A 20,949-nucleotide genomic window follows, 5' to 3' on the forward strand; every position below is an offset into this window, starting at 1 on the left:
AAATGCATTGAAATGAGTTTGTATTGTGTCAAACTGATTTTTTTATTCAATCTAAACCTCAACTAAACAACAATAAAAAGTGATGGTCTTTTTTTTATAACTTAACCTGGACAACATGAGAAGAATAAGAGGTGGGAACATGGCCTACATGTGTCCTCTGAAACCCAGACTCGAGATATTTAAGGAGGCAGAAGCTCTTTGAACCTCCTCAACCAGCTCAGTGCATCCTCAGCACAGATTACGAGTGATCCTGAAACCACCAACAAATCTATTAAATGTGCTCCCAGTACACAAAATAATGAAACAGCTGAATTCAACTTATTTCTTCTCTTGAATCAATCAATCAAGGTGTTTAGAGAAATTTAGTAAGAAGACCAACCTGAAAATACATGAAGTAAGGGGGGATTTGGTTGAGTCGTCTGTGTTTGTTTGTGTTGTCTGTATGTGGTTGTGTTGTCTATGTTCAGTTTGTGTTGTCTATTTGGTCTTGTCGTCCTTTATTGGTTGTTTGTTCTTGTTTGGTTGTATTGCCTGTATGTGGGTTGTTGTCCGTAAGTGGCTGTGTTGCCTGTATTTGGTTGTCATCCATATTTGGTCCTGTCATCCATATTTAGTTGCGTCCACTGTATTTGGTTGTGTTGTCAAAATACAGGTTTCCTTATGTGCAGTCTTTCTAAATGCTTAGCATATTTGTTTGTGTTGTCAAATGTCTTTTGTATTTGGTCGTTTAGTCTTTTTGGTCTTGTCGGCTGTATTTGTTTTGTTTTTTTCAGTTTTTGGTCTCATCTGTACTTGGTTGAGTCAACTGTATTTGGTCTTGTCAGCTGTTTTTGGTCATTTTGTCTGTTTTTGGTCTCGTCTGTATTTGGTTGTGTCGGCTGTATTTGGTTGACTATATTTGGTTGAGTCTTCTGTATTTGGTTGAGTCGTCTGTAGTTGGTTGAGTCTTCTGTATTTGGTTGAGTCATCTGTATTTGGTCTTGTTGACTATATTTGGTTGAGTCTTCTGTATTTGGTTGAGTCGTCTGTATTTGGTCTTGTTGACTATATTTGGTTGAGTCCTCTGTATTTGGTTGAATCCGTTGTATTTGGTCTTGTTGACTTTATTTGTTGTTGTTGACTGTATTTGGTTGAGTCTTCTGTATTTGGTTCAGTCGTCTGTATTTGGTTGAGTTGTCTGTATTTGGTCTTGTTGACTATATTTGGTTGAGTTGTCTGTATTTTTGAGTCATCTGTATTTGGTCTTGTTGACTATATTTGGTTGAGTCTTCTGTATTTGGTTGAGTCATCTGTATTTGGTCTTGTTGACTATATTTGGTTGAGTCTTCTGTATTTGGTTGAGTCGTCTGTATTTGGTCTTGTTGACTATATTTGGTTGAGTCCTCTGTATTTGGTTGAATCCGTTGTATTTGGTCTTGTTGACTTTATTTGTTGTTGTTGACTGTATTTGGTTGAGTCTTCTGTATTTGGTTCAGTCGTCTGTATTTGGTTGAGTTGTCTGTATTTGGTCTTGTTGACTATATTTGGTTGAGTTGTCTGTATTTTTGAGTCGTCTGTATTTGGTCTTGTTGACTATATTTGGTTGAGTCTTCTGTATTTGGTTGAGTCATCTGTATTTGGTCTTGTTGACTATATTTGGTTTTGTCGTCTGTATTTGGTCTTGTTGACTGTATTTGGTTATGTCATCTGTATTTGGTCTTGTTGACTATATTTGGTTGAGTCTTCTGTATTTTTGAGTTGTCTGTATTTGGTCTTGTTGACTATATTTGGTTGAGTTGTCTGTATTTTTGAGTCGTCTGTATTTGGTCTTGTTGACTGTATTTGGTTGAGTCTTCTGTATTTGGTTGAGTCATCTGTATTTGGTCTTGTTGACTATATTTGGTTGAGTCTTCTGTATTTTTGAGTTGTCTGTATTTGGTCTTGTTGACTATATTTGGTTGAGTTGTCTGTATTTTTGAGTCGTCTGTATTTGGTCTTGTTGACTATATTTGGTTGAGTCTTCTGTATTTGGTTGAGTCATCTGTATTTAGTCTTGTTGACTATATTTGGTTGAGTCTTCTGTATTTGGTTGAGTCGTCTGTATTTGGTCTTGTTGACTATATTTGGTTGAGTCCTCTGTATTTGGTTGATTCGTCTGTATTTGGTCTTGTTGATTGTATTTGGTTGTGTCGTCTGTATTTGGTTGAGTCATCTGTATTTGGTCTTGTTGACTGTATTTGGTTATGTCGTCTGTATTTGGTTGAGTCGTCTGTATTTGGTTGAGTTGTCTGTATTTGGTCTTGTTGACTATATTTGGTTGAGTTGTCTGTATTTTTGAGTCGTCTGTATTTGGTCTTGTTGACTATATTTGGTTGAGTCTTCTGTATTTGGTTGAGTCATCTGTATTTGGTCTTGTTGACTATATTTGGTTTTGTCGTCTGTATTTGGTCTTGTTGACTATATTTGGTTTTGTCGTCTGTATTTGGTCTTGTTGACTGTATTTGGTTATGTCGTCTGTATTTGGTCTTGTTGACTATATTTGGTTGAGTTGTCTGTATTTTTGAGTTGTCTGTATTTGGTCTTGTTGACTATATTTGGTTGAGTTGTCTGTATTTTTGAGTCGTCTGTATTTGGTCTTGTTGACTATATTTGGTTGAGTCTTCTGTATTTGGTTGAGTCATCTGTATTTGGTCTTGTTGACTATATTTGGTTTTGTCGTCTGTATTTGGTCTTGTTGACTGTATTTGGTTATGTCGTCTGTATTTGGTCTTGTTGACTATATTTGGTTGAGTTGTCTGTATTTTTGAGTCGTCTGTATTTGGTCTTGTTGACTATATTTGGTTGAGTTGTCTGTATTTGGTTGAGTCATCTGTATTTGGTCTTGTTGACTATATTTGGTTGAGTCTTCTGTATTTGGTTGAGTCGTCTGTATTTGGTCTTGTTGACTATATTTGGTTGAGTCCTCTGTATTTGGTTGAATCCGTTGTATTTGGTCTTGTTGACTTTATTTGTTGTTGTTGACTGTATTTGGTTCAGTCGTCTGTATTTGGTTGAGTTGTCTGTATTTGGTCTTGTTGACTATATTTGGTTGAGTTGTCTGTATTTTTGAGTCGTCTGTATTTGGTCTTGTTGACTATATTTGGTTGAGTCTTCTGTATTTGGCTGAGTCATCTGTATTTGGTCTTGTTGACTATATTTGGTTGAGTCTTCTGTATTTGGTTGAGTCGTCTGTATTTGGTCTTGTTGACTATATTTGGTTGAGTTGTCTGTATTTTTGAGTCGTCTGTATTTGGTCTTGTTGACTATATTTGGTTGAGTCTTCTGTATTTGGTTGAGTCTTCTGTATTTGGTTGAGTCATCTGTATTTGGTCTTGTTGACTATATTTGGTTGAGTCTTCTGTATTTGGTTGAGTCGTCTGTATTTGGTCTTGTTGACTATATTTGGTTGAGTCCTCTGTATTTGGTTGAATCCGTTGTATTTGGTCTTGTTGACTTTATTTGTTGTTGTTGACTGTATTTGGTTGAGTCTTCTGTATTTGGTTCAGTCGTCTGTATTTGGTTGAGTTGTCTGTATTTGGTCTTGTTGACTATATTTGGTTGAGTTGTCTGTATTTTTGAGTCGTCTGTATTTGGTCTTGTTGACTATATTTGGTTGAGTCATCTGTATTTGGTCTTGTTGACTATATTTGGTTTTGTCGTCTGTATTTGGTCTTGTTGACTGTATTTGGTTATGTCGTCTGTATTTGGTCTTGTTGACTATATTTGGTTGAGTCGTCTGTATTTTTGAGTTGTCTGTATTTGGTCTTGTTGACTATATTTGGTTGAGTTGTCTGTATTTTTGAGTCGTCTGTATTTGGTCTTGTTGACTATATTTGGTTGAGTCTTCTGTATTTGGTTGAGTCATCTGTATTTGGTCTTGTTGACTATATTTGGTTGAGTCTTCTGTATTTGGTTGAGTTGTCTGTATTTGGTCTTGTTGACTATATTTGGTTGAGTTGTCTGTATTTTTGAGTTGTCTGTATTTGGTCTTGTTGACTATATTTGGTTGAGTCGTCTGTATTTGGTTGAGTCTTCTGTATTTGGTTGAGTCATCTGTATTTGGTCTTGTTGACTATATTTGGTTGAGTCTTCTGTATTTGGTTGAGTCGTCTGTATTTGGTCTTGTTGACTGTATTTGTTCTTCTTGACTGTATTTGGTTGAGTCGACTGTATTTGGTTGAGTCGTCTGTATTTGGTTGAGTCTTCTGTATTTGGTTGTGTCGTCTGTGTGGTGGCAATTTCTGATGACAAGACCAATAAAGTTCTTAGGGAAACAAAGTTGTCTTTTGATGTCATTTAATTGAAGAATATTAAAAGATGAGTAAAAGCAATTCACAACTCGAGCTGGGTCAGACCAGTACTACACAGAACGCAGCTGTCTAGCTGACTGACACAGAATCAAGGTTCACTGTGTATGTTATACATTACAGAAAGAACTCCCTCTCACAGAGACACAGTAAGGTGTTATTGTTATGACTTTAGCTGAGGCGCCTGACTATCTAGAGTTTACCCCTCGCCTGGAGCTCTCAGCCCAGACAAGGCCACCAACTATCTCTCTAAGACAGAAGGAGCAACAGTAAATCATGCACACGACCCTGGAGAGGAGTAGACAATACATATCCTTAAAATTAACCTTAGCTGATTATACCATGATTATTAACTCTATAATATTAAAGAAATTTAAACATATGAGCAAACAGGTTAACATAAAAATTTCCTTCACAGTCTGTATTTGGCCTTGTTGACTGTATTTGGTTGAGTCGTCTGTATTTGGTCTTGTTGACTGTATTTGGTTGAGTCATCTGTATTTGGTCTTGTTGACTGTATTTGGTTGAGTCGTCTGTATTTGGTCTTGAATGTATTAGGTTGAGTCTTCTGTATTTGGTTCAGTCGTCTGTATTTGGTTGAGTCGACTGTATTTTGTTGAGTAGTCTGTATTTGGTTGAGTCGTCTGTATTTGGTTGAGTCTTCTGAATTTGGTCTTGTGACTGTATTAGGTTGAGTCGTCTGTATTTGGTCTTGTTGACTGTATTTGGTTGAACCGTCTGTATTTGGTCTTGAATGTATTTGGTTGAGTCGTCTGTATTTGGTCTCATTGACTGTATTTAGTTGTGTCATCTGTACTCATTTGTGTTGTCCTTATTTGGTTGCGTTGACTGTGTTTCGTTGTGTTGTCTATATAAACAGTGTTTCTTCATGTTCAGACCGTTGGTATGTGTTGTGAAATCAGAGAAGATGTTCTCTTAATTTAAGTGTTTTGACTTTTTCTGTGTTTCTTAAATTAGTGTTGATTTCTCAGGGTCGCAGTAAAAAGGACCCTTAACATATGAGTGAATACAAGTAATCAAATGACCACAAACTAATTTGCCACATGGCAAACCCAGGGTCAGGTCTATCAAGACTTGCATACATTAATGGTAGTGTGAGGGGGAGATGATTCACAGGAACAGTATGTTTGAGCACTTTGTTAAACTGATGCAGGATTATCATTGATTATTAAATTTTTAAGGACATATTGAAAAGTGATCAAAGCTAGATGATCTGAATCCTTCTCCGTTCAACATGCAGGTGACTTATTTTTTCATCCTTCTCGTCAGCGCTGACTTCTGTATATGGTAATACCATCCATGAAGTGACTGAAGCTCTCTGTTGTGCAATCTTCACCAAAATAAATCTGTCTGTCGCCTTGAACTTTTCGGTGACGTCAGCGGCACTATTGTCGCTCCACACATCAGCAGTCTGAATACCTGAAGGTGAAAAGAAATGAGTCTTACCTGCGCAAATACTTCACCAAAGACCCCTGTCTGCTGCACTGAGGCTGCTGCACAATGAGATGTGCTGTAATTGGCTGCATGCTTCCTGCTTCTCGGCTGCCATTGGCCGTCTTTTCACTCTCTGCTGACATATATTAGTCCTCACTCCCTCCTCTCATCAGTCACTCCGCTGCACGGATGTCTGCTCTCCCCACCGGCTTCTCCTCACGCTGGACGCTGACTGTGACCTATCACCAGGAGGGGACTTGCAGCTGCTTCACACTGAAGAATGATACACACTCAGGTAAGTCTGTAACTAACTTTTCATGTAGAAACAAGTAAAATAATACAGTACTAATATTACGATTTGAAGAAAGCAGACACACCTGTACACTCAATTCATCTTTACCTATAATGTGTTATTAATGTCTTCTGACATCTACTGCATTAACAGTGTTAATGCAATGACACACAGATCTGAAGTAAAAGCGACTTCAGGGTGGCTCTGCTGTATGGGAAAATATGGAATCTGATTTGAGTAATTTCCAGGTTTGGATAAGTGGAAAACAATTTCTGTTTCCAGACTATTGCACTGTTTTGTTTTCTTTGCAATTGCATACTGCATCGCTAATTCAACTTCTCTGAACATTTATGAATTATGCATTAATGTTGTCATCACAGAAGTAAATGGACTAACTTTTCGTTATGGCTTTTTCTAGGGACACAGTGAATATACGAGGCTGTACAGACTCGCAAATATTAAATAATTGTAACACAACTAATTTATTTTCCTTTCTTCACCTCATTTTCAGTTCCTATTTCTAAGAGACAAAAATAGCAGGGTGCGGGATGCCAATAATATATTATTCTTTCAACCTGTTAATTGAAAGTGATACGAGTACAGGTAGCACCGAAAATGTTATACATATACATCTAGTTATTTGTCCTCCTTTATAAAGTACAGCCTGAAAGTTTAGGATTGTGACATTGAAAATGTGAAAGAGCCCTGCTCATATAAAACGTGCAAAGACATGATGTATGAAAAAATCTGCTTTCTCTAATAGCCAGATGTGGCCATAACTCAGAGCATGTTTATAGACTGAAAGAAAGGCAGAATGAGGTTCTGAATAAATTCGTCCTTGCAGAGTTATTTCTGTGCTGTTCTGAGAAAGGGTGCCTTTCAAGTCTTATTTGAACTGTGCTGAACTGAAGGCATATTCCAGTGCTATCTGTAATTTGAGTCAGTATTTTACACAGATAATAATAATAATAATTGTTAATATCTCAGTCTCTACCTGGGAGGATGGGATGAAGGAATATCTCTGGCCTTTAGAAGAGGAGTGATTAAATGTTAAGGAATGACATTTTCTCTGCTGCCTCTCATTTGTTATTCTGTCTGTGTTGGTGCTGGTTGAAGGCCAGGCCTGACCCCTCAAACAGGCTCAGAAGAGGGGGTTTAATGTCTCCCTGCAGAAGAGATAATGGATGAAGATAATGGATGGATTTGTAAAAAAAACTATCAGAAAAATGTTAAGAAAAAAAGCCATAATAGTAAGATAGCTGCAGGTTTCATTAAAATTAAATAAAACATGACTTCTCTCTCTGTCCTCTGTGAAGCTGCTTTTGGTCAATGTCAGTGAAGACGACGTAGAAGTTGTGTGAGGCGTCCAGATGCTGCGTCACTTATCTTCCATGATGTCACAACCACATGATAATGTAGTTTGTCCTTTATTGGGCCATCATCGGGCTGATATTGTGTTGTCTGATCTTGGCACACGCAGTAAGAATAAGTCATTGGTCACTTTCACAGACTTCCATAAGAGACACAAGGCCACGAACACAAAAGGCTGCAGGAGTGAATACAGGCAATGCAGGGGAGGATGACGAACACATTCTGTTCTGACATCTGAAGCTGGAAGGAGCTGAAGTACTATCCAACTATCACTTCTTCACGCCTTCTCCACGTACAGCAGCTGATGGGACGTTTGGGTTTTAACTGCTGTGACTGTAGTTAAAGAACAAACTATAAAAACGAATGTTGAAGTGCTGTACAAGTGCAGACGTATGAATGCATCACCTTCTCAGGAGTCTGACAATCACTGTGAGAATTCAAGGCAACTTACAGAAAGGCTTCTTACAGAGTCATAAAGAGGCCACAGATGATGTAACTTCCCATTACAGATGCCATAACAACATAGGTCAAATGCAGAGTTAAGGTAAAGGTAAAAAGAAGAGTTTCACCAATAAACTTTCAATTTCCATTTACTCTTAGTTTTGTCATTTACTAGAAATTGTTAGAAAGTGTTATGCAAGTTCCTAAAGCATGTCGATTTTCAGACTTAAAAACCTTTCACCTTCATCCCAGGATTATATATTTAATTATTTGCATTCATTTCAATGTTATAGCTGTAAACAATGGATTCATGTTTAGAGTTCCCTACTGTCACCTCGTAGGTAATCAAATGGTTTCTATGGATGCCATCCATCCATTTTCTAATTTGTGTACCCTGTCCAGGAGCTCAAGAGTTGGCAGAAGTCTATCCCAGCATGCACTGGGTGATAGAGGAGGTGCACCCTAGACATTCTTTCTAATGTCCAGCAGGGGGCAACCCCCCCCCCCCCCCCCAGAACATAAACAAATAAATCAAGTCAAGGCTTCTTTTTGAACAGCCAAATCCAAAATCTATTGACAAAATTCTGAGTTGGGTAGAGCGCTTTACTGATGTATGTAAGTTTGTATCTTGGAGTGCAGACAAACTATGTGCAAGGGGATGGTTTGAAGGAGTCTGGAATAAGGAATTTAAAAAATGATCAATGGGGCAGCAGTTTATTTGTAGATCTGGTGTGGTTTTATGATCCACAGATTAAACAGACACCAACAGCTGCCCACCTAAAGGACTACACCTGAGAATTTCGTGTTTCTCTTTCTCTGATTGCAGGAACGAGGCTGTGTGCATCTTTGGACAAATAAGTAACGAGCCTTCATCAAAGACACTGAAGGGGGATTAAAGGAAGCAAAGATCCTTACAATGGATGAGTCAACAGAGGTCCGAACAGATGGCAATTCTCTGCTGAAGGCTGTCTGTTTGTGTCGTCTGCGTCTGACTCGCCTGCTCCTGGAGGGAGGGGCCTACATAAATGAGAGTAATGAACAAGGCGAGACACCACTTATGGTGGCCTGCAAGACACGGCATACTGATTCACAGAGTGTACCCAAACACAAGATGGTTCGGTATGTTTGATCAGAAAATGGAATTGATTCTTTTATGTATTTTTTTATGTTGTTGAGCATTACTAACTTCCACTTAAGGAGTTTTCTGGTCTAACAAATGTGATCTTTACTCCCAACAGGTATCTTCTGGAAAATGGTGCTGATCCAAACATCCAAGACAAGACAGGGAAAACAGCTCTGATGCATGCATGCCTTGAAAAAGCTGGAGCTGAAATTCTGTCACTCCTGCTGAGTAGTGGAGCTGATCCAACTCTGGAGGATCATACAGGTTTATCAGCATTGGTTTACGCTGTCAATTCAGGCAACAGTGACATCCTAAGGGTCCTCCTTGATGCTTGTAAATCGAAGGGAAAGGAAGTTATCATCATCACTACCAACAAACTGCCATCTGGCCATCATATGACGAAGCAGTACCTCAATGTACCTCCACCTCCTGACCTCGAGGAGCGTCTGCATTACACCCCAGCCTCTTGTTACATTTCACCATATGAGTTCCAGCTACGAACTCCTCCACAGGGTTCCTCAGCAAGTGCTTCCCCCCAGCCTGGCAGCCCCCTTCTTGGCCTCAGGGATCCCCAGTGTTTATTCTCAGGGTCTGGCTTAATCACATCTCGCCCAAGTTCTCCGATCCAACATCCAAGTCCTTTACGTATTCCTGGGGTGGATAAACGACTTAACCTCCAGAGGCTACAGTCAGAGCAATGGTCCAAAAGTCCCTCTCTGTTACTTCAGCAAAGCCAGGCGTCCTCCTTAACAGAGGAGCCAGCTGAAATTACACCTGATGAAGAGATGTCCTTCAGAGTCAATGGCTTCTCCTTCCACGGAAGACCTCCACCTGTTTCACGCCACCACAGCATTGATGTCAAAGACACATCAGGGCTTCTGAGAGCACTAGAGAACATGTCAGGTAACGAAATGACAAGGGGAGGAGGTGGAAGGAGAGCCCTAGGTAGAAAGATGTCATATGACAGTGCTGCATGTTCATTGCATTCTGCTTCCCACCCAAACCTGCTCCAAGACACTCTGCAAAATGTGGTCCGTCGGAGAAACATTGGCATTGATCACTACAGTTCTGATTCTCAATTGCCACAGTTTGCCAGCAAAGACAACAGCTCCAAGAACAGTGGCGGAGCTGGAGCAGGACCAGAAAGGCAAACACCGGTCAACAGTGGATCCTCCAATCTGTCAGGATCCAGGGAGTCCTTGGAGAGCTTTGCTCCAAGACGAGGTGCGGCAGGGCTGGAGCGAAGAGGCTCAGGGGCCCTTCTTCTGGATCACATTGCCCACACACGCCCTGGATATCTCCCTCCTCTGAATCCCCATGCTCCTATACCAGATATTGGGGTCAGCTCTAGCTCTTCCTACCCTTTGAGTGGGAGTAGCAAGACATTAAATGGTGTTCTTACAGGATCAAAGCCTATTGTACCCTGTGCACCTGCTTTCCCGAAGGATCCTAAAACCAAGAAAATGCTATGGAGGCGCCACTCAATGCAGAGTGAGCAGATAACCCAGTTGGCCAACTTCAAGGAAACTTTTGGCCACTAGACATGTTGCATGTAGCGGGGATTTTTTCGTGCTCTTACTAGTTTCATACATTGCTGTCCTACTACTACCATTGCCTTTGTGTGCTCATGTGCACTTTTAAGATTACATACAGTTGATCTCATGACAGAATTTCATATTCTCATACAAGTCACAGTGAAAGTTGCAGGTCTATGTAATAAAATATATAAAAAGAATGGATATCAAGAATAAAATGTAACTTTAGTGTGAAACTGCATTATAAACACTTAAGAATATAATGTTCCTAACATAATGTCTAACTAACTTGAATAACAGGTGGGCTTTAAGGAGGATAAGATGGTCAAATCAAATCAAATCAAATTTTATTTGTATAGCGCCAAATCATAACCAGAGTTATCTCGAGACACTTTACAGAAAGAGCAGGTCTAGACGACTCTTTGTTATGTTATTTAAAGAGAGGCCCAACATGAATCACCATGAGTAGCACTTAGCAATATTCGGCACATTGGCAGAAAAACTCCCTTCTAACAGGCAGAAACCTCGAGCAGAACCAGACTCATGTTGAACAGCCATCTGCCTCGACTGGATGGGCCGAAAATGGGATAGAAGGAGATGCAGGATAGAGACAGGCAAAGAGAGCAACAACAACATATGTCCTTGTTACATGAACAACAACAGACACATACTTATGGTTACAATGCCAATAATAGTGGTAGACTAGGGTGAAGATTAGCTAAATAAATAAATTAGCGAGAGAAGCAGAGTAATGATAAAGGCTGAGGTAATCGTAATTGTAACAGTTGAAGTCAACAGGTCTACTATTAGCATTAGCAGCAACAATAATGATACTATGGGGAAGGCTGATGTTAGTAATTGTTGCAGTCGAGCAGGTCCACAGCAGCAGGTGGTCTGCAGCAACGATCCTCAGGAACCTTCAAGACAAGGGAGCACGAGAACTCCCGGGAAGATATGTGGTTAGTAATGTTAATGGGACCAGAAGATACAGAGTTAATGAGCTGCATTAATATGACAGAGAGAGAGAGAGAGAAGGAGAGAGAGAGAGAGAGAGAGAGAAGAGCTTGGTGTGTCAGATCCCCCCGGCAGTCTAAACCTATAGCAGCATAACTATGGGCTAGTCCAAGCCTGAGCCAGCCCTAACTATAAGCTTTGTCAAAGAGGAAAGTTTTAAGTCTACTCTTAAAAGAAGAGAGGGTGTTTGCCTCCCGGACCTTGACTGGTAGATTGTTCCAGAGGAGGGGGGCCTGGTAATTGAAGGCTCTACCTCCAACACTACTCTTAGAGACTTTAGGTACCACAAGCAGGCCTGCATCCTGGGAGCGCAATGTTCTAGAGGGGTAATATGGCACTATGAGCTCTTTAAGATATGATGGTGCCTGACCATTAAGAGCTTTGTAAGTAAGAAGAAGGATTTTAAATTCTATTCTAGATTTTACAGGAAGCCAGTGCAGAGAGGCTAATACAGGAGAGATGTGATCTCTCTTCCTAGTTCTTGTCAGCACATGTGCTGCAGCATTTTGTACCAGCTGCAGAGTTTTTAGTGACTTATTAGGGCAGCCTGATAGTAACGAGTTACAATAATCCAACCTGGAAGTAACGAATGCATGGACTAGTTTTTCTGCATCGTTTTGAGACAAGATGTGTCTTATTTTTGCTATGTTGCGAAGATGAAAGAAGGCTGTCCTTGATATTTGTTTTATGTGGGAGATGAAGGACATATCCTGATCAAACAGAACTCCCAGATTCCTGACAGTAGTGCTGGATGCCAGGCTGATGCCATCTAGGGCAGCTATATCATTAGAGAAAGAGTCTCTAAGGTGTTTTGGGCCGAGCACAATAACTTCAGTTTTGTCTGAATTAAGTAACAGAAAGTTTCTAGTCATCCAGATCTTTATGTCCTTAAGGCATGCTTCTAGTTTAGATAGCTGATTGGTTTCGTCTGGCTTCATTGATAAGTATAATTGGGTATCTTCTGCATAACAATGAAAATTAATGGAGTGTTTCCTCATGATATTACCCAGAGGAAGCATATATAAGGTAAAAAGAATCGGTCCGAGCACAGAACCTTGTGGAACTCCATGACTAACTTTGGTGTGCATAGAGGACACATCATGAACATTAACAAACTGAGATCGATCTGATAAATAAGATTTAAACCAACTTAATGCAGATCCTGTAATGCCAATTAAATGTTCTAGTCTCTGTAACAGGATGTGATGGTCTATCGTGTCGAAAGCGGCACTAAGATCTAACAGGACGAGTACAGAGAGAAGTCCTCTGTCTGAAGAAATAAGTAGATCATTTGAAACTCGCATAAGTGCTGTCTCAGTGCTATGGTGGACTCTAAATCCTGACTGAAAGTCCTCAAATAAACTGTAGTTATGAAGAAAGTCACATAATTGATTAGCGACTGCTTTCTCAAGGATCTTTGAGATAAAAGGAAGGTTAGATATAGGTCTATAGTTAGCTAAGGTGCCTGAATCTAGGGTAGGCTTTTTAAGAAGTGGCTTAATTACAGCTAGTTTAAAAGGCTGGGGTACATAGCCAGTCGATAAAGACATATTGATCATATCTAGTAAAGAAGTGCTAATTGAGGGAAAGACTTCCTTAAGCAGCTTGGTTGGAATCGGGTCTAAAAGACAGGTTGATGGTTTAGACGAAGATATCAGAGAATTTAGCTCAGGAAGGTCAATTGGAGAAAAACTCTGAGAATTCAGTTAGAAAATCAGAGAATGCGCCAGGAGGGCGGTATACTATCACAAATAAAACAGGCTGTAAAGTTTTCCAAGCTGGGTGTGAAAAACTCAGAACAAGGCTTTCAAAAGAGCTGAAACTAAGTTTTGGTCTAGGGTTGATTAGAAGACTAGAACTGAAAATAGCTGCCACTCCACCACCTCGACCAGTGTCTCGAGGAATATGAGTATTAAGATGACTGGGAGGAGTGGATTCATTTAAGCTGACATATTCTTCCTGACACAGCCAAGTCTCAGTTAAAGAGAGTAAATCAATATGATAATCTGATATCAGATCGTTCACTAATAGAGCTTTAGATGACAGGGATCTGATATTTAACAGACCACATTTAATTCTCATATTTTTTGGCATAACTTCAGTTGTTGTTTTAATTTTTATTAATTTTTTTGATTAACTCCTTTTTTATTTAAGTTTGAATTAACTGTAGTAAAAGGCCTGGGTTGGGGGGCAGACACAGTCTCTATAACATGAACATTGTGGCTGGTAAACTGCTCACAGGGAAGCTCAGAGGAGTGTGTAGGACTACAGCTCTGCCTCCTGGGGTCCGTTTCACAAAGCAGGTTTATTGAAAACTCTGAGTCTGTTAACCCTGAAATGAGGGAAACTCTCACTTTTCCGTTTCACAAAGGGAGGTAACTCAAACCAGAGAAAGAGGGGTAACTCTAGCCTGTTTCACAGAGAGAGGTAACTTAAGCTCTCGGTCAGTTACCGTAGTAACAGACTCTATGAACCTAACCTGGTCGGGAGCAGGTTTTCTTCAGGAAACTCAGAGTTTCGCTCTGTCTCCTCCCTCTAGAATATAAAACCCCCATTCGACTTCCTCATTCATTCAGCCCGTCTCACGCGTGTGTTCAAGCGGTTACCGAATTAAAAGAAGAAACGTTGCGTCTCTGTGCTGCTCTGACCGCTTTGCAAAAGTCTTTTATATTTATGATTAAAAAAAAATAAAAAGACAAATCTGTGTCAAAGTCATCATTTTTAGATTTTCCACCACCACTGCCGAGAGCACTCAAATAAGACGCCGTAAGTTATTGGATTTTTTTATTTTTTAAACTAACACAGTTTAATCAACATGAATTCTAATGTATGTGAAGTCAGCATCATGTTAGGGATAAAGCTAATGCACATTAAAACAGCCACTGAATCATATTTCATTAGTTTAATATTTAAAATATGATTGAAGTGCTTCCATGTATGTTTTTTTCTCCTGCTGGATTGCTCCTAAATTAATATAATTTTAGCTTCCGGTCGTGATTAAGTATTAAATAAATAGACCAAACTTGCAAATTTACTCGAGCAGCAGTTTCTTCCCACGCCGCTTCTCTCTCTTTTGCAGCTGCAGCCGTGTTACTTTATTTTTCTAAAAACATGCTCGTATTCGCTGAACGTCCGCGTGAGGATCTCGAGCTCCACTGGTGTGACGTAGGAGGACCTCTTTTTGTGTACCGTTGCCATGGTGAATCGTGGTGTCGGGGCTCCATTAATGCTGGCTTTTTACAGTCAGCGTGCACGCACTTAACTCCGGGTGAACCTACTCAGAGTTGACTGAACTAACTCTGATCAGCTGTTCTGGAACCGAAAACTCAGAGTTTCCTATCTCAGAGTAGATCAACTCAGAGTTCAGGGTTAGACTCAGAGTTTGTTGAACCTTCTTTGTGAAACGGACCCCAGGTCTCAACTTTGGTTTGTCAGGTTTTACGACTAACAAACTTAGCCATATTACGAGACAAAAGAGCTGCACCATCCAAAGTGGGATGAATGCCGTCTCTTCCGATCAGACCAGGCTTTCCCCAGAATGTCTGCCAGTTATCTATGACAGTGGTTTTCAAAGTGGGGGCCGCCAGGGGGTGGTAGGGGGGCCTCAGAAAATTGGAGGGGAAAATAAAAAACTGCAAAATTTTTTTAATTTTTTAATTTTATTTTTTTAATAACCATTTGTCCTGAACCGTACAACACGTAAACTGCCGTAATCTCGGATTCTCAAATTCAGATGCAAATTCGGCATGACGACGTCATAATCCGTCATAATCTGTGTAGACCTGGCGGTTGTTATCAAACTGCTCTGCTCCTCAAGCTTGCGTGTAGCTAGCTAGCGCAAAATGGACAGGTTTTTGACAACAAATAGACCGAAGGAGCAGACCAACAGCCCTGCCATGGAGGACTCTGCTGCAAAAAAACCTAAGAACTCAGCAGAACTCACTCTCATGAGGCAGCATACATTAAGTATGGCTTTACAGCAATACAGAAAAATGATTGCTCGAAATGCGTCCTCTGTCTGGAGACCCTCTCAAACGAGTGTTTAAAACCTTCGAAACTTCAGCGTCACTTGATGCAAAAACATCCGGCAGAGGCCGATAAAACAGTAGACTTCTTCAGACGTAAAGAAGAGCTTTTGGTCAGGCAATCTGCTCCATTCACACAGCAAGCTACCGTGCCCGAGCGGACCCTGAAGGCATCATTTTTAGCCTCATACCACATTGCTTGTGCTAAAAAACCTCACACAATTGGAGAGGATTTGATTCTACCAGCTACCAAAGACATTGTCCGAGAATTGCTTGGTGAGGATGCTGCCAAAAAAATCGACGCTGTCCCACTCTCTGTTGTCTGTGGGTTTTGGGGGTCCCCGGCCAGAAGCTAATGCTGTTTGGGGGGCCTTGGCATGGAAAAGTTTGGGCACCCCTGATCTATGAAGCCCACATCGTTTGCTGGGCACCACCTCGACAGCCAGCGGTTGAATGATGACATGCGGCTATACATGTCATCACTCGTCAGATTGGGCAGGGGTCCAGAGAAAACTACGGAGTCTGACATCGTCATTGCAAATGCACACACCGACTCAACATTAATTTTAGTGACTTCCGATTGGCGTAACCGGGAGTCATTAACGCCGACATGAATTGCAATCTTATCAAATTTACGATTATCCTTTGTCAGCAGTTTTAAATTGGACTCGATGTCGCCCGCTCTGGCCCCAGGAATACATTTCACTATGGCCGCTGGCTTCGCTAACTTCACGTTTCTGACTATGGAGCTGCCAATAACCAGAGTTGGTTTCTCAGCGGGTGTGTCGCTGAGAACGGGGAAAACTTGTTCGAAACGTGAAGTGGTTGGTGGTGAATCGTGTGCTTCGTCTTGCGGCTATGCTTCCCTCTGAGAGTAACCCAGCCACTGCATCCCGGCTGCTCGGGAGTTGCCGGGGTTGAGGCTACTGGCCCTGGGGGCTTGGAGCCGCTTCTCTAATTCCGTGATCCTCGCCTCCATAGCTCCAAATATACTACATTTCATACAAGTACCCTTAACCGTAAAGGAGGTCGAGGTAGAGCTAAACATCTGACACACCGAACAGGGCAGATCAGGAGAGCAGGAGGGAGAAGGAGAAGCCATTTCAATGGATTAAGCTAGCTGCTAAGCTAACGGCTAAGCGAGTATAAAGTTAAGGGTTTAGCAGATATGTCGCTAATGCAACAACGAGAGTGCTTGATGAAAACTAGTGTCTGTTTAAGTACACAGCAGCTGAATAACCTCAGTGATGATAATTACAGCAGATTAATCGATTTAGCTTGAGCTCTAGCAGCAGCTACAAACAGCACAGAACAACACAGTTGCAGCGAGAAAACAGGAAATGACGCAATACGCTCACTATCCAATTTTCAAAGAAAAGGAACCAACATAGTAAACCCTGTTTTACCTGATCCTGTCTGGCACTGGATGTGAATATCTGAGTGGTATAATATCTTGGTCGGTACTGATGTTCAGCACAGATTATCTGGTAAAGTTAACAGATCCTGCCAGACTGCATGCAGAATCATTTGGTCTGCTGCAACAATATCAAACATGTTTGATATTTGGGATTGAAACTTTGGATGAAAAATGTAATTTACATTACAACAACAGCCAATGACAAAGAAGTCTACAAGGAGACTCGGCCGCTAACTGTGTTGCCAAGCAATGATCAACATCCTAGCCCTGAGGCTAGCATACTTCTAGTTAGCAGATATTACAACTGAAAGTTTTCTCATTACAGAGCTTTACTACAGCAAGTGAAAGCACCACTTCAGTCTGTTTTGTTTACAACTGCTTCCAGGTGATATCACGTCAGATCATTGAAGGTCACCTGGTGAGCTGTGTTGCTCCCTCTGGCCCAGATGATAATCTAACTAATATCCTACAGTATTTAAAGCTTTATCCAACTCCATAAATGTTACAGATCTTAAAACTCATTTAGTCTGAGCCAAGCCTTTATCAGTTGTTCAGGGTCCTTGCTGGCAGCATCTGTTTTAATCTTATGTTAGAATAGGATTATCATCATCCACTCTTAGGACCTATTGGCTCTCAGTGTCCCTCTGACATGCTGCACCTCACTCTTCCTATTGTCCTCTTCGATATTACGATGTTATGTTCTCTGAAAATTTCATTTTCAGGGTAGATTAGACTTGAATTATGTCTGACTGCGTGGCTCTGACTCAACCTGCTAAGTTAAAAAACAAGCCTAACACCCTCTCACATCTGCAGACATTTTAGTCACGAACCATCAGATTTAACAAAGACTGCGTTTTGTTTTTTTTGAGCAATTGAACATACAGACTCTCAAGGAGGATAATAATAACAATAATACAGATGAAAATTTAGTACATAAAGTGCAAAAAACATAACAGTAGGGGATTCATGAAACAAAAGCAAAAACAAAACAAGCATATCAACGCCACATAGTAGCAGTTTGAATAAGGTGTGAAAGATACATTTTAACAGGCATTCAAATTTAACAAAAAACGGAGCAACGAAACAATACAATAAAAACAAGTTCTAATTTAGAAAAGGAGAAGACGGGAAAAGTCCAGGCTTAATTTCTTGGCATAGTTGCTTTTTATCTTTTTAAGCGATGAAAAAAAGAATTAAATTCATTTATAAAACCAGGGAAGGAAGGTTTAGAGTTCCTCCATTTTGCACAGTGGATATGATATTTACCCAATAGTATGATAATGTTGATAGTGTCTGAAACAGACAAGGTTAGATGATCCATATAAAAAATAATATAATATACTTCAAATGGCGGCACATCATTCATTTTTAGAGAAATCCAATGTTTTATGTGACACCAAAAACGTTGTGTAATAGGACATACAAAAAACAGATGTTCCAGAGTTTCATTTTCATCACTGCAAAAACAACACTGATCCACCTCAAAACCAAATCTCTTTTTGAGAAGTTCTGCTACAGGATACATTTTATTTATGACTTTAAAGTGTGTTTCTTTGACTTTAGGTGAAATAGGCCATTTGATACATTTCGAGTGTGCTTTGTCTAATGTACTCGAAGTGACAGAATCATAACCCTGACAAATAACCCTTCTGTCATAACCATGAAACATTTTGGCTTTCAAAAAACTACTAATAAATGTATTATTACATTTTTCATCAGTCAGATAACAATGTCCTATCAATAGATTTGGAAGTACTGATAAGGAAATATTGTATATCAATTGAATCAGAGGCAGCAGAATCAGTTTACACAATTTGCTATATTCTCTTTGAGAACAGTTCAGATCATATTTTTCTGTAAAGGCCGTGTAACTTAAAATGGCACCGTTATCATCCATTAAGTCTGTTATATATATAATGTCTTTCTTAAACCAATCGCTCTTGAAGATTGATTTTCGATTTAGTGTTATTACTCTATTGTTCCATAAGGTTGAATTATGGGGAGAAAGTTGTGGGTAAATATCATTTTCCAAAAATGCAACATCTGTTTGTGAAAATTAGATAGCTTTATCTGGATCCTGTTCACCTCAAAATCACATTTCAGAATAAAGTTCAAACCTCCTATTTTATCAAACAAGGACCTCGGGATGTGAAACCACATAGAGTTTGGCTGTGACAGACAAGATTGTATCCAGTTAATTCTAAAGGTGCCAACCAAAGATTCAAATTCTGGAGCTTTGATACCACCTTTATCATACTCCTTCACAAGCTGCGACCTTTTAATGTAGTGGGTTTTATTCCTCCACAAAAATTGGAAAATAACTGTGTTGGCTTTATTTATGTTTTTAGAGGAAATATATAGGGAGTGACAGGGATAGATCAGTTTAGAAATACCTTCAGCTTTAGATAGAATAGTTCTGCCAAAAATAGTAAGGTCTCTGGTTAACCAGTGACTGAGTGATTTCTTCATGTCCATAATACGGTTAGAAATATTGGGGTCTTCTCTTTTAATTAAGTTTTTAGATATCGTCAGTCCTAGATATTTAACTTCCGATTCAACTCTAATTGAGGCAATAGAGGAGTCGGAGCTAGTATGAATAGGGAGTAGTTCACATTTTGTAATATTAAGAGATAAACCAGACGCTTTAGAGAAGATCGAAATAGTACTGAGAGTTTTATCTACCATTGATTTATCTTTTAAGAAGATAGATGTATCATCTGCAAATTGACTTATTTTAAACTCTTTGTTAAAAATTGTTATTCCTTGTATGTCATTTGAATTATTGATTAGTAATGTTAACAGTTGTGTTGCCAATATAAAAAGTTTTGGGGAAATAGGGCAACCCTGTCGAATACCATGTAGCACTTTAAAACTAGGAGTCATTCCTGGGTTCAGGGAGACCATGCTACTGATGTCAGTGTACAGCATTTCAACGATGTCACAGAATTTACTCCCGAAACCCAAGAATTGTAGCGTTTTCAACAAAAAGGGATGTTCAATCGTGTCAAAAGCCTTGAAGAAGTCTAAAAACAACACACAACTTTCCGTTGTGATATACTCTCTATAATCTAACAGGTCAAGAATTAGTCTAGTATGGTTATGTATGTTTCTACCTTTCATAAAGGCTGACTGACACTCATCCACTAATTGTGATAACCCCATATCCAATCTAATAGAGTATATATGAGCAAGCAACTTGTAATTATTACATAATAAGGTAATTGGCCTCCATTATCCAACGATAGTTTATCCTTATCGGGCTTTGGAATTAAGGTGATAACACCCCTTTTCATGGTAGGGGACAGATGACCAGATGAAATACATTCCAAAAGAGCATTATAAAGCAGTACTCTAAGATCATTCCAAAAAGCATATCAAATTCCACTGTTAGCCCATCCAGTCCTGGTGACTTTCCTTTTGACATCCGCCCAATTGCTATATAGCTCCACAATTCTAAGCTCATCCTCCATATGTTGCCTAAAATTTTCATCTATTATTTTGTTACATTCCCTATTTTTTTCAAAAAACATTTGACAATCATTCATACAATTTATTATAGAAATGTCTTATTTCTTCATTGATTTGGTCTTGGTTGTCAATGTTCATATTATTAATAAGTATCTTATTAATTTTTCTTTGTTTTTCTAGACTAAAAAAATATGAAGTATTTTTTTCACCTTCCTCGAGCCAGCGAGCTCTTGAACGTATGAATGCTCCTTTTGCTTTTTCTACATATAGACAGTCTAATTGGTTTGGTAGATTATTTAATTCAACTTGTTCTTCTAAAGATAAATCAGTTTTTGACATAATCTCTTCATATCATTAATAATGTCTTGTTTTTTGTTTTTTAGCTTTAGAGATGCAATTACTTTTTCTAATGGCAACTTCTTTCATCTTAAATTTAAACCACTCCCATTTACTCAAGGGTGACATTTCTAATTGATTAGTTTC

The 20,949-nt window shown here is 39.5% G+C and overlaps 1 protein-coding gene across 1 annotated transcript; it reads left to right on the forward strand.

The window, feature by feature from the left end:
• Positions 1-8,800: 8,800 nt before the first annotated feature.
• On the forward strand, positions 8,801-10,548 carry ankrd34bb (ankyrin repeat domain 34Bb). The gene is made up of 2 exons (XM_069682941.1): positions 8,801-9,003; positions 9,123-10,548. Exons 1-2 carry the CDS (start codon positions 8,801-8,803, stop codon positions 10,546-10,548), a joined length of 1,629 nt encoding a protein of 542 aa, XP_069539042.1.
• The last annotated feature ends 10,401 nt before the right edge of the window (positions 10,549-20,949 follow it).

The sequence above is a fragment of the Semicossyphus pulcher genome, unplaced genomic scaffold (assembly GCF_022749685.1).
Source record: "Semicossyphus pulcher isolate SPU_LCO1_2020_fin unplaced genomic scaffold, fSemPul1.0.p SCAF_6, whole genome shotgun sequence".
In the NCBI taxonomy this organism is placed as follows: domain Eukaryota; kingdom Metazoa; phylum Chordata; class Actinopteri; order Labriformes; family Labridae; genus Semicossyphus; species Semicossyphus pulcher.

Excerpts from the sequence above, each read along its gene's own strand:
- ankrd34bb (XM_069682941.1), top strand. The coding sequence starts at position 8,801 with ATGGATGAGTCAACAGAGGTCCGAACAGATGGCAATTCTCTGCTGAAG. Across the intron at positions 9,004-9,122 it reads CCCAAACACAAGATGGTTCG|GTATCTTCTGGAAAATGGTG; the intron begins GTATGTTTGATC and ends TACTCCCAACAG.